The sequence below is a fragment of the Periplaneta americana genome, chromosome 15, assembly GCF_040183065.1.
Source record: "Periplaneta americana isolate PAMFEO1 chromosome 15, P.americana_PAMFEO1_priV1, whole genome shotgun sequence".
Taxonomy (NCBI): Eukaryota; Metazoa; Arthropoda; class Insecta; order Blattodea; family Blattidae; genus Periplaneta; species Periplaneta americana.
The window spans coordinates 56,540,689-56,557,172 of NC_091131.1; the positions used below are offsets into that span (position 1 = coordinate 56,540,689).

The window sequence follows — 16,484 nt, forward strand, 5'->3', positions numbered from 1 at the left end:
TTCAATTCTTTTGTAATTAGTTCATTCCTTTTGAGGTCAAGCAAGCTGTAGCTGGCAGTCCTCCTTAGAAATCTCATTTCCGCAGTTGCTAGGCGTTGAACATTATTATTATTATTATTATTATTATTATTATTATTATTATTATTATTATTATTATTATTATTATTAGCAAGTGTTACCATAATTCTTATATACATGCCTCAATATATAGGTCTACATCCTCCCTTGAATCATAAAATATTGACTACGCTATATATGCATTTTAGTTTCTTTTTTTAATCTTTTGATGACTATTATCAGTTATTTACTAGTTATTCATTTAATAATAATAATAATAATAATAATAATAATAATAATAATAATAATAATAATATAGAGAAACTGATTGAATATTACGTGCTAGTACAGTAATGAAGTGAGCTATTAAACTCCAAGAACTGAAATCAGCCTTAAATCATAGGTAGTCATGAAGAGAAAGATGACATAAATAAATATAAGGAAGCCAGCTGTCTAGTGACGAACGAAATAGCTCGTTCTCTTAAGCCTTCCAACGAAGGAGAGTTTTATAAAAGCGTAATGATCAAGGTGGCTGAAATAATTTGTCTAATGAAAGTTGTTAGTTAATTTTGAAAAACTGCGAATTTCTCGACTAAATATCCAGAAGAGAATTCAGGAAATATCTGATTGTTCATTGAGGAATATTTTCAAAAAGCAAGACAATTTGTAGGCCTATATATTTTCAATTGGTTCTTGATGACAGTAGTGACATTAGTGACACAGCAAAGCTTGCTATTTTTATTCCACGGTTGATGAATAACTCGATGTTAGTGCAGGAACCACCAGTAGTTTTCATGCCATGCACCTCTCCCCCGTCTCCTTAGTACTTAGACTGTCTCTCGCGTGTAATCACTGCCGTTCAGGTTTTGGTCACCGCTGGTCTAAAGTATTCAACGGATTTTATTCATATGCAGTACTTAAAAGTCTAATAGAAGGCTAATAAGGCATCATTTCATACTTTTTCTATAGAAACTTATAATAATTTTTGTAGTTATAAATGTAAAAAAAGTCATATTTCATACGAACGCTTTTAGGATGAACTGAATCGCAGATATCAAGTAAAGCCTTGGTTTTTCTGAACTGACGCATGTGAGGTGCGAAGTACGTTCTACCGGTATAACTCAGGAGATAAACAATTCACAAATGGACTCATATACAATCATAAGGCATGTGAAATATTATCCTTCCGGTATTAGGGATCCTGAAAACATGTAACTATAATGAAAACCTTTAAATAGTTTTTCCTAAAATTCGCGTAGTGATAAAGAAAAAAAATCTCCGACGCACAACTGCATGTTGTGTACCCCTGAACTAGGTCTGGTTCTGCGAATGAAATTTCTGTGCATTGGGCCGAAACTTGAACCGCTGAGCGAATATATAAGTTCAAGGCTCTCGCAAGTTGCCGTGGCAACTGGTTGTTCACCGATGGCAGTTGCACGTGGCCAGATCCTCATTTGTGAATGGGAGCGCCACGCCCTTAATTCTTTACTTATCTTTATGACAGTTTCCGACAGCCGAACGGCGATATTTCATGTTCCCACGGCGAAGGCGTCAAGCTGACCACTGACCTCGGATCGGTAGAGTTAACAACATCACTAAACTTAGCGTGTGCTTGATCCCAATCATAAGAAACGAGCTATTAGCTTTTAGGACCATTTCGTAGATTGCGTCAAATGGTTTTCTTGTTACAAGAATAGCTTTATTCTCCTCGAGTTACTTTTATTGCATTATAGGTCTACCGAGTCTATAAAAAGTATTGTGATGTACAGAGCGTTCCTATTATGTTGCGCCGGTTTAATGACGGTAGTGTGTAGCGTTCGTCCCGAGGAAGCTAAAAGGTAGAGTGTGCAGTAGGACCGGTCTGAGTAGGGAAGCTTACGCCGGCGTACGGTCACACGTCGCCTGTTAACATATTTTGTAAGGTAGAGGTTGGAATGGGACCGGTCTGCATAGGAATTATCTGTATAAATCTCAGTGTTTGGTCACATTCCACACAAGTTAGGTAAGTAGCGATTTCATGCTCAAGGCGCGAACGGTGCATCTACGTACTTCCTTGTCTCTGGTGTATTTATATTTACTTGTTTATTTACTTAATTATTTAATAACTTTTTCGAAGCTTTTACAATAAATTTAAAAATTTTCACTTAAACAGCATTATAATAAATAACTGCGTACACATTTCTAATGTTTCAAATTTGAAATTCCTCGTTCTCTTTGCTAAAAAGTATTTGTATCTAGAAAACGTTCTACCGGCCTCATAAAAATTAGTTGATGGACAATGAAAATTTGGAATACCTATCAGATGTCTATACTGTCACAACTTTACCGTTTGTCATAAGGCTAGGCTTCGAGACTTGGGACCCGATACAGTAAGTTTACTGTGCATGTACTATAAGGTTGTTGACTCGCTGCAGGTAGTGAAAGGTAGAGATGTGTTGAGGTAACAACGTTGCCATTTAGAGTAGAGTACGATTGTATGGGAAAACACACACACATATACATTCTGAAAGTAAATGCACATTACCCAATGACAATATCAAAAGAATGTGAAAAGCATTTATTCTCCTGTCTTTTATAAGCATTTGTGTTTAATTATACACAGTGTGAATGGTGGAAATGAACATGTAGCAATTTTAATTTCTTTATTTATCCTATTGGTCGTCTTTAGGAAGTGCAGTTACAGTACCGAATTGCAATGTACTACAAGATACATTTTCAGTGTCTCAAACGTAAATCTTTTTCGGTTATCTGTAAAACACAGTTTGTACTGTGAAAAGCTGCGCTCTACGTCGCATGACGTGATAGGAGCAAAACGAAAAAACCCAACATCATTGCAGTCTCTAAGAGACAGTCCTTTATTCTCGGGTGACTCTAAGTCCACTAATTTGCTGTTTATGTTACACAATGTTCCATATCCGTTATTTTTACATAAAATTGATTTCCATTTCTGTTTTACACGTTCAGTAACCGGTATACTTGATTCTCATTAATTCTCTGTGTCATTTCCTCAATTAATTTGAGGGCTTCCGGCATCTCTTGCTCTGACTTTTCTAACCGTGTAATAGTTTCAGACACAGTTTGAAAATAGGTTTGTATGAAAACCAAATTATTCGTCAGAACCTTCAAATCCAGAGCGTTTTTCTTTGCGTATTTTTTGGCATTCATTCTACAGCACCCCCACTCACTGTACGCTTTACCACTATACTGAGTATGCCGTTATGCTGATTTCCCACTGAACTGCTCTATTGGGTCCGAAGTCTCGAAGCCTAGCATAACACATTGAAATATTCCTTATTACTATAAATTACAGAACATCCGTGTCCAAGAATTGGCTATCATAAAAGAAACGCACTGAGAATGCAACTAGCTATCAACGGTACTGCATATTTCACTACATTAATCAGAAACTGAATATACTAACTCTGTAACGTGCTGTTGAACTATACTCCGTACACAGCTAACATGTTTTCACTACGTAGGTGACCGAACACTGGGTTTAGTTAAGTAGCAGAAATTCAGTGTCGAAAATTTGTGGAAATATAGCCTATGTCATTACACCGATCACTATCAAAATATATTTTCTGATATTTCGACAGCCCCTTCGTCTGTGCACAGTGAATTATACTCGGTTAGTTTGCAGATTCTGTCCATATTAAATAACTAATTTTTGGCAATCTGTCCCTTTCCATATGTTAAACGTATTATTTCCTGTTGTGCTGATATCTCTGAGTGCCCCGGTTATGCGAGGTATCTCGCTCTTCTCTCTAATAGTTGCATTTATTTGGTTGTGTAGTCTAGTAAAACCCAGTAACGGTCTCAATGGACACATTTGTGCCGCCAGAAGATTTTGTAGATCATTTATATTTAAAATCCAAATTTCACTGTTTTGAGTACGACGAAACATTGAAACCTATATCTTTTCACTATGTAAGTGGTAAGAAAATAACCATAGAAATATATAAATTAATCCGTTGACGTAAAATTTATTGTATATACCGTGTATTTTTCTGGTTATAAGGATTTAACATTGCCATAAGAAACCTACGTTTAAAAACACTGAAAAAATAATCAGTCGGCCATAATTAGAAATTAGCAGGTTTTGACTATTTTTAAAACATAATTTATGGTTACTAAGCCAAAAACTGGTGTTATTTTTTTAACAAATATTGTCAAAGTCTGTTAATTTCTAAACAGGGCACATTGATTGAATGATTTCTTCTTTGCTTTTTTGCATATAGGTTTCTTATGAGAATGTTAAATTCCTAAGCTCTGTATTCAGGAGAACGCACTGTATAATTTATGCATGTCATAAAATTTAATTCGCCTTAAAAAACTGTAATGATAAAATTTGCATTCAAATCTTATTCTACACCTAAGAATAGGTAAAATTAAGATGAATTCAACAGATTGCTTGTTGGCTGGTGTAGAATATATTGCAAACATGCATTTAGTGTAGCATTTATTTCAATTCAAACGTATTATGTATTATACGAGAAATGAGGAACATCGTTTCAAAATGTATTTTCTCCATTAAAAAAAAACTTGTAACATTTTTTCTACATTCTATGAACACAGCATTAAAATCTGCAATCTCATCTTAATATGTTAAAAAAGAGATAAAATTTTGGTCAGATCACAGCGGATCTTTTTCACTTCCCCCCCCCTCCAAAAAAAAAACTAAAATGGAGAAAACTCATTTTGAAACGAGGTTCCTAAAATAATGTGTCACTTAAAGACACATTTTTTTCACAGTCGTTACTTGCTTTAATAGGCGTCAATTAATACAAGGTGTAGTTAGTGTAAGAGATGAAGATATTCTAGTTATCGCCGTGAGTCCCATCTTCCGTCTTTAGGGGTGCAGTTTTTCACGGACCTCACTAGCGTTTAACGCTTTAGTTTTGCATACGGCAACGTGACCAAGGCGTGCTTGTACTTCATTGGTATCTGCGTCCAGCTGCTCTGTTCAGTCTGATGCCTCTTAAACGACGCTGATCGGTGGACCCTGGGGACTGGGTGCAGCTGTAAACCCGATCGCAGAAGCTTTTAGTGCGATACGAACGTTTACGACCCAGACGCTTCTGCAAGGGGGAGGAAGACAAGGACTGAGTGGGTACGTGCACCGTGTCCTGATGATATATAGTTGCACATGAAGCTGTAGGAGTGAGTTCCCATACCAACCATGAGTTTTCTTTAGTAAATAGTGGCACCCAAGTCCGTAACATCTGTTTTCTTTTGACTGTATTTCACACTAAATATCGCACATACATATTATTTTAATCTCCTGGTGACAAAGTGGCTGAGCTATATTCTCTTAGTTCTTCAGCCCATTTATATTTGTTCCACTATAGCTGTATAAATGTCATGTCATATCGGCTTGTAGTTACAGTTTATGAAGAGAAAAGGTGCTATAGCAGCATGTTGAACATGTCCTTACTCCAGCTTTTCTTAAAAATCCAATATCATTCATATCACAGATATAAAATGAAACAGGAACGACAGTATCAAAAATATTTAGGTTAACGACTTACATAACCTGCATCTCGTGATGCACTGACCAGTGATGCTACGTGGGAAAACGTCTGAAATAACAAAGCAGCTTAAAAAAGAGAACTAGGAAAGAGGAAAGAAAGGGTAGGTTGAAGAATGTGGGAAACGAGGGAAAATTAAAATTAGTAAGTGAAAAAAGAGATGGAGAATGAAACAACGTACCGTAAGAAAAAAAAAAGATTGAAAAATGATAGAAATGAAAAGCAAAGAAAACGCCAAAGGAAGAGGAGGAAGCGCAGTGAAGAGGAAAACAGAGGAAAGAGGAGATTGAGAAGGAGAAAATTGACGGAGAGGTTGAGTGGAAGAAATAGATTGAGGAGAAGGAAAATTACAAAAGAGCATGTGAAGGCTATGCAGGAGAAATGACTATATGAAAAAGAAAGGAGTCGAAAGGAGAGAAAGGAGGTGAAAGAAAAGGGAAGAGATGGAAGGAGATGACAGAGGAAAGGAGATGAAAGAGGAAGGAAGGAGATTAAAGAGGAAAAGAGCAGATGAAAGAGGAGATGACAGAGGAAAAGGGAGATGAAAGAGGAAAGGGGGAGATGAAAGAGGAAGAGACGAAAGAGGAAAGCAGGAGACGAAAGGAGAGAGGAGGAGACGGAAGATGTGTAGAGGAGACGGAAGATGAGAGGAGGAGATGAAAGAGGAAAGGAGGAGATGAAAAAGGAAAGGAGGAGACGGAAGATAAGTGGAGGAGACGAAAGAGAAAAGGAGGAGATGAAAGAGGAAAGGAGGAGACGAAAGAGGAAAGGAGGAGATGAAAGAGGAAAGGAGTAGACGAAAGAGGAAAGGAGGAGACGAAATATAAGTGGAGAAGACGGAAGAGAAAAGGAGGAGATGAAAGAGGAAAGTAGGAGACGAAAGGAGAGAGGAGGAGACGGAAGATGTGTGGAGGAGGAGATTAAAGAGGAAAGGATGAGATGAAAGAGGAAAGGAGGAGACGAAAGAGGAAAGGAGGAGATGAAAGAGGAAAGGAGGAGACGAAAGAGGAAAGGAGGAGACGAAAGAGGAAAGGAGGAGACGAAAGAGGAAAGGAGGAGACGAAAGAGGAAAGGAGGAGACGGAAGATAAGTGGAGGAGACGAAAGAGAAAAGGAGATGAAAGAGGAAAGGAGGAGATGAAAGAGGAAAGGAGGAGATGAAAGAGGAAATGAGGAGACGAAAGAGGAAAGGAGGAGACGGAAGATAAGTGGAGGAGACGAAAGAGAAAAGGAAGAGACCAAAGAAAAAAAGGAGAAGACGAAAGGAGACAGGAGGAGACGAAAGAGGGAAAGAGGAGAGGAGGAGATGAAAGAGGAAAGGAGGAGACAAAAAGGAAAGGAGGAGACGGAAGATGAATGGAGGAGACGAAAGAGGAAAGGAGAAGACCAAAGAGGAAAGAAGACGAAAGAGGCAAGGAGTAGACGGAAGAGAAAAGGAGACGAAAGAGGAAGGTAGGAGACGAAAGAGGAAGGTAGGAGACGAAAGAGGAAAGGAGGAGACGAAAGAGGAAAGGAGGAGGCGAAAGAGGAAAGGAGAAGACGAAAGAGGAAGGGAGGAGACGAAAGAGGAAAGGAGGAGAGAGAGAGGAAAGGAGAAGACAAAAGGGGAAAGGAGGAGACGAAAGGGGAAAGGAGGAGGCGAAAGAGGAAAGTAGGAGACGAAAGAGGAAAGGAAGAGAGAGAGAGGAAAGGAGGAGAAGAAAGAGGAAAGTAGGAGGCGAAAGAGGAAAGGAGGAGACGAAAAAAGAAAGGAAGGAGGTGAAAGTGGAAGGAGGGAACGGAAGAGGAAAGTTGAAGACGGAAAAGGAAGTTTGGAAATGAAAGAGAAAATGAGGGGCTGGAAGAGGAAAGTATGAGAAGGAAGAGGAAAGGAGAAAACAGAAGAGGAAGTGGGATGACGAGAGTGGGAGGGAGGAGACGAAAGAGGGAGAGATGTGTGATAGGGATAAAATAGAAGAAGAAAAGCAAAGAAAATTTTGAGCATAAATGAGAGGGAGGAGAATAATAAGCATGAATAAAGAGAAGAAAGTCGGGAAAGAAAAGTTCAGTAAAGAAAGAGGAAAAAACAAATAAGTATAAAGATATTTATGAAATAATATAGGTGGATAATATAAACGGAAGGAACAGGTAAAGTACGTGAGGCCATGAAAGGAGGTAGGGGAAAGAGGAGTAAGAGAAAGAAGGGGAAAGAGGAAGAGGAAAAAGGATGAAATGGACATTGCGGAGACTGATTTGATAGAAGAAAATGCAAGGATGAGATATGGGTCAAATAATAAAGGACAGAAGGAGCAGGAGGATGAAAATTAGAGATCTCCGTGAAGGAGAAATCTGTAACATTACTGGAAAGAAAATAAATATCTTTGTTATTGTTGATAAAATTGAAACGATGATAACGGTAGTGACTAGTTGGCAATAGTGAAGATAATTGAAAATAATACTCCATCCATATAATCGAGTGAAATAAAATGAACACTGTCCAAGCGATCATTGGTTCGCAGCCTGAAACCACACGATAGATTTTTAGTTACATATATGAAAGATCCGTCCGTCACGATAAGCATCATGCATGTTCGGGTGTGAGTCGATGCACAAGGGAAGGGGGTTGATTTATGCCGTGAGAGGGATGCGAGTGGTAGAAATGCGCCGGCTCTATTACTCATAATTACGCGTGCTGCCTATATCCAGGCGCTCGCTCGGATCGGTTAAAAGGTTTCCACTGTTAGCCTCCATATAACATTAAACATTCATTTTACTCCAGCCTCCAGCTATGAGTCAGCTGCATCTCGGCATGGTGCATACTTATGCAGGGCATTTATGGTCGTGGAAAGGCTTGTATGTAATGAGAGCATTTATAGCTTCAAGACCAGCTGATCCGGGTTCGATTACCGGTAGGGAAGTGGGAATTTATCTCGTCGTTAAAATTGGATGTGTGTGCTTACATTGTTTTTCCTATGTTTTCTCATACGCCAAGCTTACTACATGGCCATAGTTTTATTACTTAATGTTGGGTTAGCACAATATTTCTTCCACGTTAATGATGATGACGATGGTGATTATTAGGGGGCGGATGTTGATGAAAGTCATTTTATTTTTCACATTAGAACGATGCCTATTAATATAGAAATTCTTTCTATGTTAATATCAACGTAAAGAAATAATTCTTTATATAGCAATTTTTGCATTTTGGACTTTTTTGAACTAATAGGCATAGGTCAATTTTATATTTTTTCGGCATTTTTGGTTAATTTTTAATACTTTGAAGAACTTATAGATCATTTGGAATGCATTTTACTTTCTTCTTTACCGATAGGTCTGTTAAATGATTTTCTAAGCAAATAGGTCAGTAGTTATTGCATACTGAATAAGTGAATAACAGTGAAGTTTGAGTCTTATAGTTTGGAACAGACTCTAAAGTCCATCCCTCATTCTACTGAAGGCTTTACTTCACACAACGGAAGTAATATAAAATGCTTGACAACAGCTTAATTCAAGTGAGGGCCTTGACCGCTATTGTTCTTTGGTCGGTACGAGGGTGTCTTTAGAATTTATGTTTGGAAGGGGGGAAACTTTCACCGTATCGTGGACAGGACGTTGTGTCCTCAACATGGTTCGGAAGGGATGTCTACAGTAGCAGACATACTTTTAATACCAAGATTACAAGAATGCACGCTGCGCCCACAATTTTTGTTATTGACACTCCCTCATCTGGAAGATGTAACAAAAGTGAAGCGCAGAAGGAGGAAGAGACTGAGAATGAAGGCACTGACATGGATCACCCCTGATTGAAACACACTGTAAACCCTCATTAAAATCTATAGTTTTCCCTTAAACCTTAATTTTTTACATGTTCTTTTCCTTTATCTTAGCCAAATTTCAGGAAGTTGCCTCCTCTCTCTGAGATTTGCAGGGCAATCATTGAAACAAGATGACTAATTTTTAAGAAGTTGTGGTGCGAGTACAGTGAATAATATTTAAATGTCATTTTCGTTTAATGTCATGTCATTTTTCCATTAGTTTAAGGGCATTTCAATGATCATTTTAAGCAGATTTTTAGGTCATCAACATCCGCCCCCTAGTGATTATGATAGTCATATTTCAGACATCGAACTTTAGTATTCGAGTACTTAGAAAAAGAGAGAGACAGAGACGGTGGATTGAGCTCGTCATTCGGACGAGATATTTTTTGTATCCGCCTCACGAACTGGTATATTGTATTAACAACAATAGAATTGTTTAAAGGGTGACTCTCTCCGAACTACTGAATATTCTTTGACAATGGACTAAGATGCGGTTGGACTTAATATTCTGTTTTTTCCTCCACCCCTTTCAGAGAATACTGATCTCTAAAATTGTTTTCCTAATTGCCTCCAAACCTCATCTTTCATTCTGATGAAAGAAAAAAAACTAATTTAATATCTCAGATGTCTGAGACATGGAAATGAATTGAAGGCTTGAATAAGAAATGCGGAAGAGTTTGGAGTTGTAATTACTTATTAAACCCAGTTTGTCATTGTACGAAGTGGTAAGAGAAAGCAAAGTGTTACTGTGTATTTTGATAAATTATATTTTAAGAATTTTTTTAATTCGTAGTCAGAAGATGCTTACTTTTTCATATGGAACTGTTCGTCCTGAAACACTCAAGGTGGCATATGTTTAATGCATGCATGTGTTTCAATAAAATTATGAAAATAATATTATGAGAGAGTTTAATGTATTTGTGGGAAGATGAAAATTTGTAAGTCAACTGAAGTATTCTCAGCTGTTCTGTATCTCTATGCTGTTTTTAGTGCTTTTTGAGATGATGTTTATTTTTCTCAATATGAAGTACTTTATATCGGCCTTTTCCATGCTGTAATGTCTCTTGTAATTCGTAATCTGAGACATTTGGATGGGTATGGACGTTATGAATTGAACTGTGTCAATTATAAAATAAACAAGTGTAATAATAGAGGTACGACCGTGCAGAAAACAACAAAAACAGTCCCTGTGTTTGACAGTATGAATGCCATACCAAAAGTAACGAGCATATTGTATTTATATCATAGCCAAGAATGTATTCTAAAGAAATTTACTTGTTGTAAGAAGTCTTTCCACCACTTCAAGAGATTGCCATCCTGATCGACACGTTTTTACCACCTTTCCAGAAGTAAAAAATATATCCCTACTGTGGAATTAGTTTTCATATCCCACGGGCAACAATGAAGAATTGTCCGTTTTTGACGTCATAATTGTAGTCCTTCCAAATATCATTGATATCCCGAAAAATATAGTCAGTACTGTTTGGTATATGGAATAGAACTTCAATTCTTTTTTATTCTTCTCCATATAGAAACATACAGTGTAAGATCTTGCGCTTTCATGTTGGAGAACGATTTTACCTTGTATGTTTGTCACGCAGTAGGGGAGAGTCGGGTAGTATCGGACATCAGGTAATATCGAACAGTGAGTTTCTTTCATCTACCACACGATGATAGTACCTGATTGACATGGTTACGTTTCTGCGATGTCGCATAGAGAAACGTAACCATGTCATTCAGGTACTACCATATGGTGGTAGATGAAAGAAACGCACTGTCCGATACTACCCGACTCTCCCCTACACGCCGTAGCTTTCTATAGGCTTTCGCTTAAACAGAATTATCGTACTGCGTGACAAATGTCGAGGGAAGGAAGAAATCGTCCTTCAACTTGACTACGCATGACCTATATGTCTGTAGAGAATAGAGAAGAATGAAGGAAGGAGACCTTTTCTCCTACACCCTACAGTCCAGATTACCACCTACTACAGAAATTCGAGACCAAGAAAGATGTACAAAAACGTTCGAGACGTCAACAAAGATATATGTGCGTTGTTGCCTGTGAGATACCGGAACGGAGTTTGTGGGTCTTTTTTTGAACTTGTGGAAGTGTGGTAAAATGTACGTTTCGGAATGATGATTTGTGAAGAAGTAGAGAAAGATAAGGCATTTCTTTCATGACAAGTAGCAACGCTTCCGTGGATCACTTCATTTGATCGTTAATATTCTCAGAACTTTTGGTAAACCCCGAGCAGATGAGGAATTTTGGATGACTTCCTAACCACTTAGTGTTTCTGATGGGCGGGACATGAAGCACGCATGAGAGAGAGAGAGATGTTTACACTTGTTGTTTGTTGCAGGTCAGCTGACCTCGTGACCTCCGCCTCTCGCTAAGGTCTCTTCTCTCCTCTGTGGTGGTGGTGGAGGTGGTGCTTTCTTCTTCCACCCTCAAAACAACTTCTTGCTCAAAAACAAAGCCCACCCAAAAGTCTCTCGTACAAAAGTACTCCGGTACTAAACTTCACAAATGGTTTTGTGGTACGTTTTTAATTTTCACAAACGGAGATGTTTTGTTGTTGTCGTCTTGTTTTTTTATTACTATTCACAATATTAACGTTTTAGTTTTTGGTTATTGTTTATTTACTACATTATTGTGCTTTATTTTCCTTACCACTAGAAACTTTTTTATATCTTCCACTTTATTGGCGTTTGTTGATGTGGTCTGTGTGGTTTTTTGAATTTATCGATGTTGGTTCGTTCTTGGTGTTAGACAGTGCGCTCGTTTGTGTTGTAGTGGCGGAAACCTCGAATATTCAGAGACGAAGTTTAACTGTTGTAAAGCTGATTGAACTCTTGACAAAAATGTATTTACCTCAAAAAATAAAGACATACAAAATATGCAAAAAAATGCAGATAATACTGAAGGTTTCATTTATATTTCGAGACAAAGATCAAATCTTGAAATAGAGTTAAAATGTAAAAATACAAATATTGTATATAATGTGAAATCATTTAAGACAATTCTGTAATATTCGTTTGTATTTACAGAAATGTTCGAATTGTTAAGTAGAGCATTGACATCGAATAAAAATCCATTTTCATAAATAAAAGTAATTAACACATACATTTGTAAAAAAAAAAAGTGTCAGATTTGCGTTAAGGGTACACCTAGATGAAATTTCAATTTTTGTAAACTACTTAAACTACAGACCTGAATATCTATACAATTATCATATTGCATGTAACAATCAAAGTCACATTTCTCTTAAGGGTGATGTCATTTCCTAATCCAATATATTATCACAGTCTAGTATATACATTCACGAAGCTCAAGACATAATAAATATGCATCCATAGATAGTTGTTAACCACTAGGATCGCTACTATCGCCTCATTACAAACAATGCGAAAAAGTACCTGCACAGTCTATTGTTCCTAGCACCCTCAAACTCAAGCTTCGTGACTGTATATACTAGACTGTGATATTACTGCAAACTTTATTGCTGTTCCTAATGAAAAAGTAGGAAAAAATTACTGTGTCCATGGTGATAGTTCTCTTTTACAAGTTCTTGACAAGAAAAACACTAAAGTTTGCAGTAATATATTGAATAATATGATGGCATCACCCTTATGAGAATTGTGGCTTGTATCGTTTTTCCCCTTGTACGCTTCAAATAGTCTCTATTCAGAGTTTCATCTAATTTGGTTGAAAAATGTATGGATTATTAACATTTTTATAAATTTGAATCTATTTTGAATAATTACTCTTCCTATAAATGAAAACAAAAATCTCAAATTTCGTCTGCACACCTGCCAATCGGTCAGAAACAAAACTTACTGCCGCAGTTTTTCAATTTCATTTACTCAACAAATAAGAGAAATGTTTAATGCAGTCGGGTATAAAATTTATAAAAAAAATTGCAAGTAGGCCTATATAAAAAATAAAATGTAAAATCTAAAGGAAGTCTTGATAGGAGCAAATTCTTCAGGCGCAAATTCAAGAACATTAAAAAGAATCGTATATCTACTACAACATTTGTGGGAAGAGTAGCATTTTTAGAAAAGGAGGATGCACTATGCCTACAAAAACGGGTTTAAAAATTTGGAACTATGTAGATGGAAGTAAACACATGCAATTTCTTCTAACTAACAAGTGATTGGAGAGCTCCATGGGAATTAAATTGATTATCAATTTTTAACAAGAAAATTGTATGACCAAAAATGATAAAATTTCATCTCGATGTATCCTTAAACAAAGATAAAGCTCAACTATTAACATTGTAAACAGTATATCTCTCAATAAAAATAAATTAACAATAATTTCTTTAAAATATTTTGGGAATGTTCACTCAACAGTTGGCTTTGAAACTGCTAGATACCATATAAATATTAGGAGGGTAGATACAATTTTTATAATTTCAACTACGAGTTCAGTGCTAGGAAAGAAAATTCGATCTCCCTACACTTACTGAAGTAACTCGTCCTAATACATTCTTTAATCACAATCGGACGAATAATATATTTTTGTACTACATTTTGTGAAATATTGAAGCAATGGCGAAAGTATTAAATGTTGGAATGTGAAAAACGTAATAAAATCCATAATATTTGATTCAGTACTATTACAGAAATTTCAATAAGCTTTTGTATTAATAAGATTCCTTCTGATCCTCTCAATTTGCTCGCCTGCCTCACTCAATAATTTGACCGCTGCACATACATTGAGGATAGCTGGCCGCTAGAAGCGGTGCATATGTAAATCCAACAATCAAATGTGAATTCTATTTTTGGGTAGGTAGTCTGTTACATAATGTTCTCTCAAAATTTCTGCAGTTCCTTTCACATTCAAGTAAGGCGTGACTATAGCAACATTCTGCATATTGCATTGATTTCCCATAACAAGAGTTTGCACTTGACTTCGACGATCATGTAGGGCTTCTAAAAACAGTCGGCGAATTTACAGTTAAGTAGACTATCTGCAACAGTAACTTATATTGGCACTAAAGTGTGAATTAAAATTGAATCCTTATGTTCACGAGACTAATATAAATATGTAGAATATGTGTTGAGTAATTTTTCGTTTTCGTTCAACGATTCGGAAATGTCCCTTACTTCAAAATTCAGACAAAAGTGTTTCGGTAATTTTAAACATTCGATGGAAGGGCCACGACGTTATTCACGAACGTATCTGTAATCAATATCGTAGTCATATTATAACAAATTGTATGAAATTACGGGATTAAAAATACAAATTTATGTAATTTTAGGGGCTACGCCCGCTAACACCCCAAATTTTCACTGCATCAACAAAATTTCCAAACTTCATATACCACAACATAAAAAACCACAACTTGCATTAAACAAACAACAAAAATCCTACAGTTTTCATAAAACTTTTATATTTACTGTATCAACAAAACTTCCAAGCATCATGTACCACAACATGATTAAAAAACAAAAAATTGCAATAAACAGAAAAAAACAACAACAAAAATTCTATAGTTTTCATAAAATTTCTATGTTCACTTTATCAACAAAACTTTCAAACATCATATACCACAATATAATACAAAATACACAACTTGCATTAAACAAAACAAAAAAAAGTTCTACAGTTTTCATAAAATTTCTATGTTCACTGCATCAACAACACTTCCAAACATATGCCGCAACATAATAAAAACCGCAACTTGCATTAAAGAAAAAACAACAAAATCCTATACTTCTCATAAAATTTCTATATTCACTGCATCAACAAAACTTCCAAACATCATATACCATAACTAGTCTAGTGAAACAAAAACACAACTTGCATTAAACAAAAAACAACAGAAACCTTACAGTTTTCATAAAATTTCTGTATTCACTCCATCAACAAAACTTCCAAAGATCGTACACCACAACATAATTAAAGAAACCACAACTTGCATTAAACAAAAAAACAACATATCCTATAGTTTTCATAAAATTTCTACAATCTCTGCATCAACAAAACTTCAAAGGATCATATACCACAACATAATAAAAAAAGACAACTTTAATTAAACAAAAAAAAAAACAACAAATATCCTGTAGTTTTCATAAAATTTCTATATTCACTGCATCAACAAAACTTCCAAACATCATATACCATAACATAATAAAAAACACAACTTGTATTTTAAAAAAAAAGAAAAAACAAAAATCCTATAGTTTTCATAAAATTTCTTACGAGAATGACGACTATCAAATTAATCCAATATAGCCAACGTGTTGGCTACAAGTTCGCGATGTCAGCAGTGAAATCACTGTCATCCCTTTTACACCACACAAAAGTTTAAAACTCGGCCACAACAAAATGATAATCACCAACTTTTTAATATATTTAAATCAAATTCAGCTTCTACTTATAAATCAATTAAAAATTCTGTTAAGTAGAAAACATCCAATAACCAAACCAAGTATTTTTCGAAATAGGTGTCCTCTTTCCACAAAAAAAAAAAAAATAATAAGTTACGTGGTTAATTACATTTTTCAAATCGCTCGCAAATCTTAACCTCACCACAAACGACACTAACCTTCATACAATAAGACGCAATAATTCTATAGATCCTTCAAAAAGTAAAGCATACTCCAAATTCCTCAAATTATGAGCTGAACTCGAAGAAGTGATCGCTCATCACACGCCATGCCCAACTCTGAACCAACGAACCTTCAAATGTCAGAAACGTCCAAATGTTTAAACGAATACAATATAGCCTACCGCACAACTCCACCTATCGATCTATCGACCATAATACAGCCATCTTACAACGTAAGTCTCGTCATTAATGAAGTCATACCTTCTATCGATTCTTTAAATTTACCTGTGTTTCTAGTGGATACCGTATTTTCCATTGGATTCGAGATTCATAAGTTAGAACACTGTCGAGGGTTACAAAAATGTTTAATATATTCAGTAAAATTTGAGTCCCATGTCATGAATTTATGGCGGGAAATATAAGATTAAAAATAAGAGGGCTCCTGGCAAAATTTATTGGTAATATCTTCCCATGGTATTATGATATTTTCAATCTATGAAGGCGTATACAATTATATAACATATTGCAGTGCATCCAGAATTG

General features: G+C 36.0%; 1 protein-coding gene across 3 annotated transcripts in view; it reads left to right on the forward strand.

Annotated features, from left to right (window-relative positions):
* LOC138715633 (CUGBP Elav-like family member 5) overlaps window positions 1–11,943 on the forward strand; it is a 771,799-nt gene extending 759,856 nt beyond the window's left edge. Inside the window, exon 3 of one of the 3 annotated variants that reach the window (XR_011336522.1) lies at window positions 11,742–11,942. Coding sequence is in view for 1 of the 3 variants with exons in the window: in XM_069848707.1 (XP_069704808.1) it covers window positions 11,742–11,750 (9 nt within the window). In the remaining 2 variants the exon portion in view is untranslated. Of the gene's footprint in view, window positions 1–11,741 lie in introns of all 3 variants that reach the window. The other 2 variants (XR_011336521.1, XM_069848707.1) reach the window with 2 other exon arrangements.
* Window positions 11,944–16,484: the final 4,541 nt, after the last annotated feature.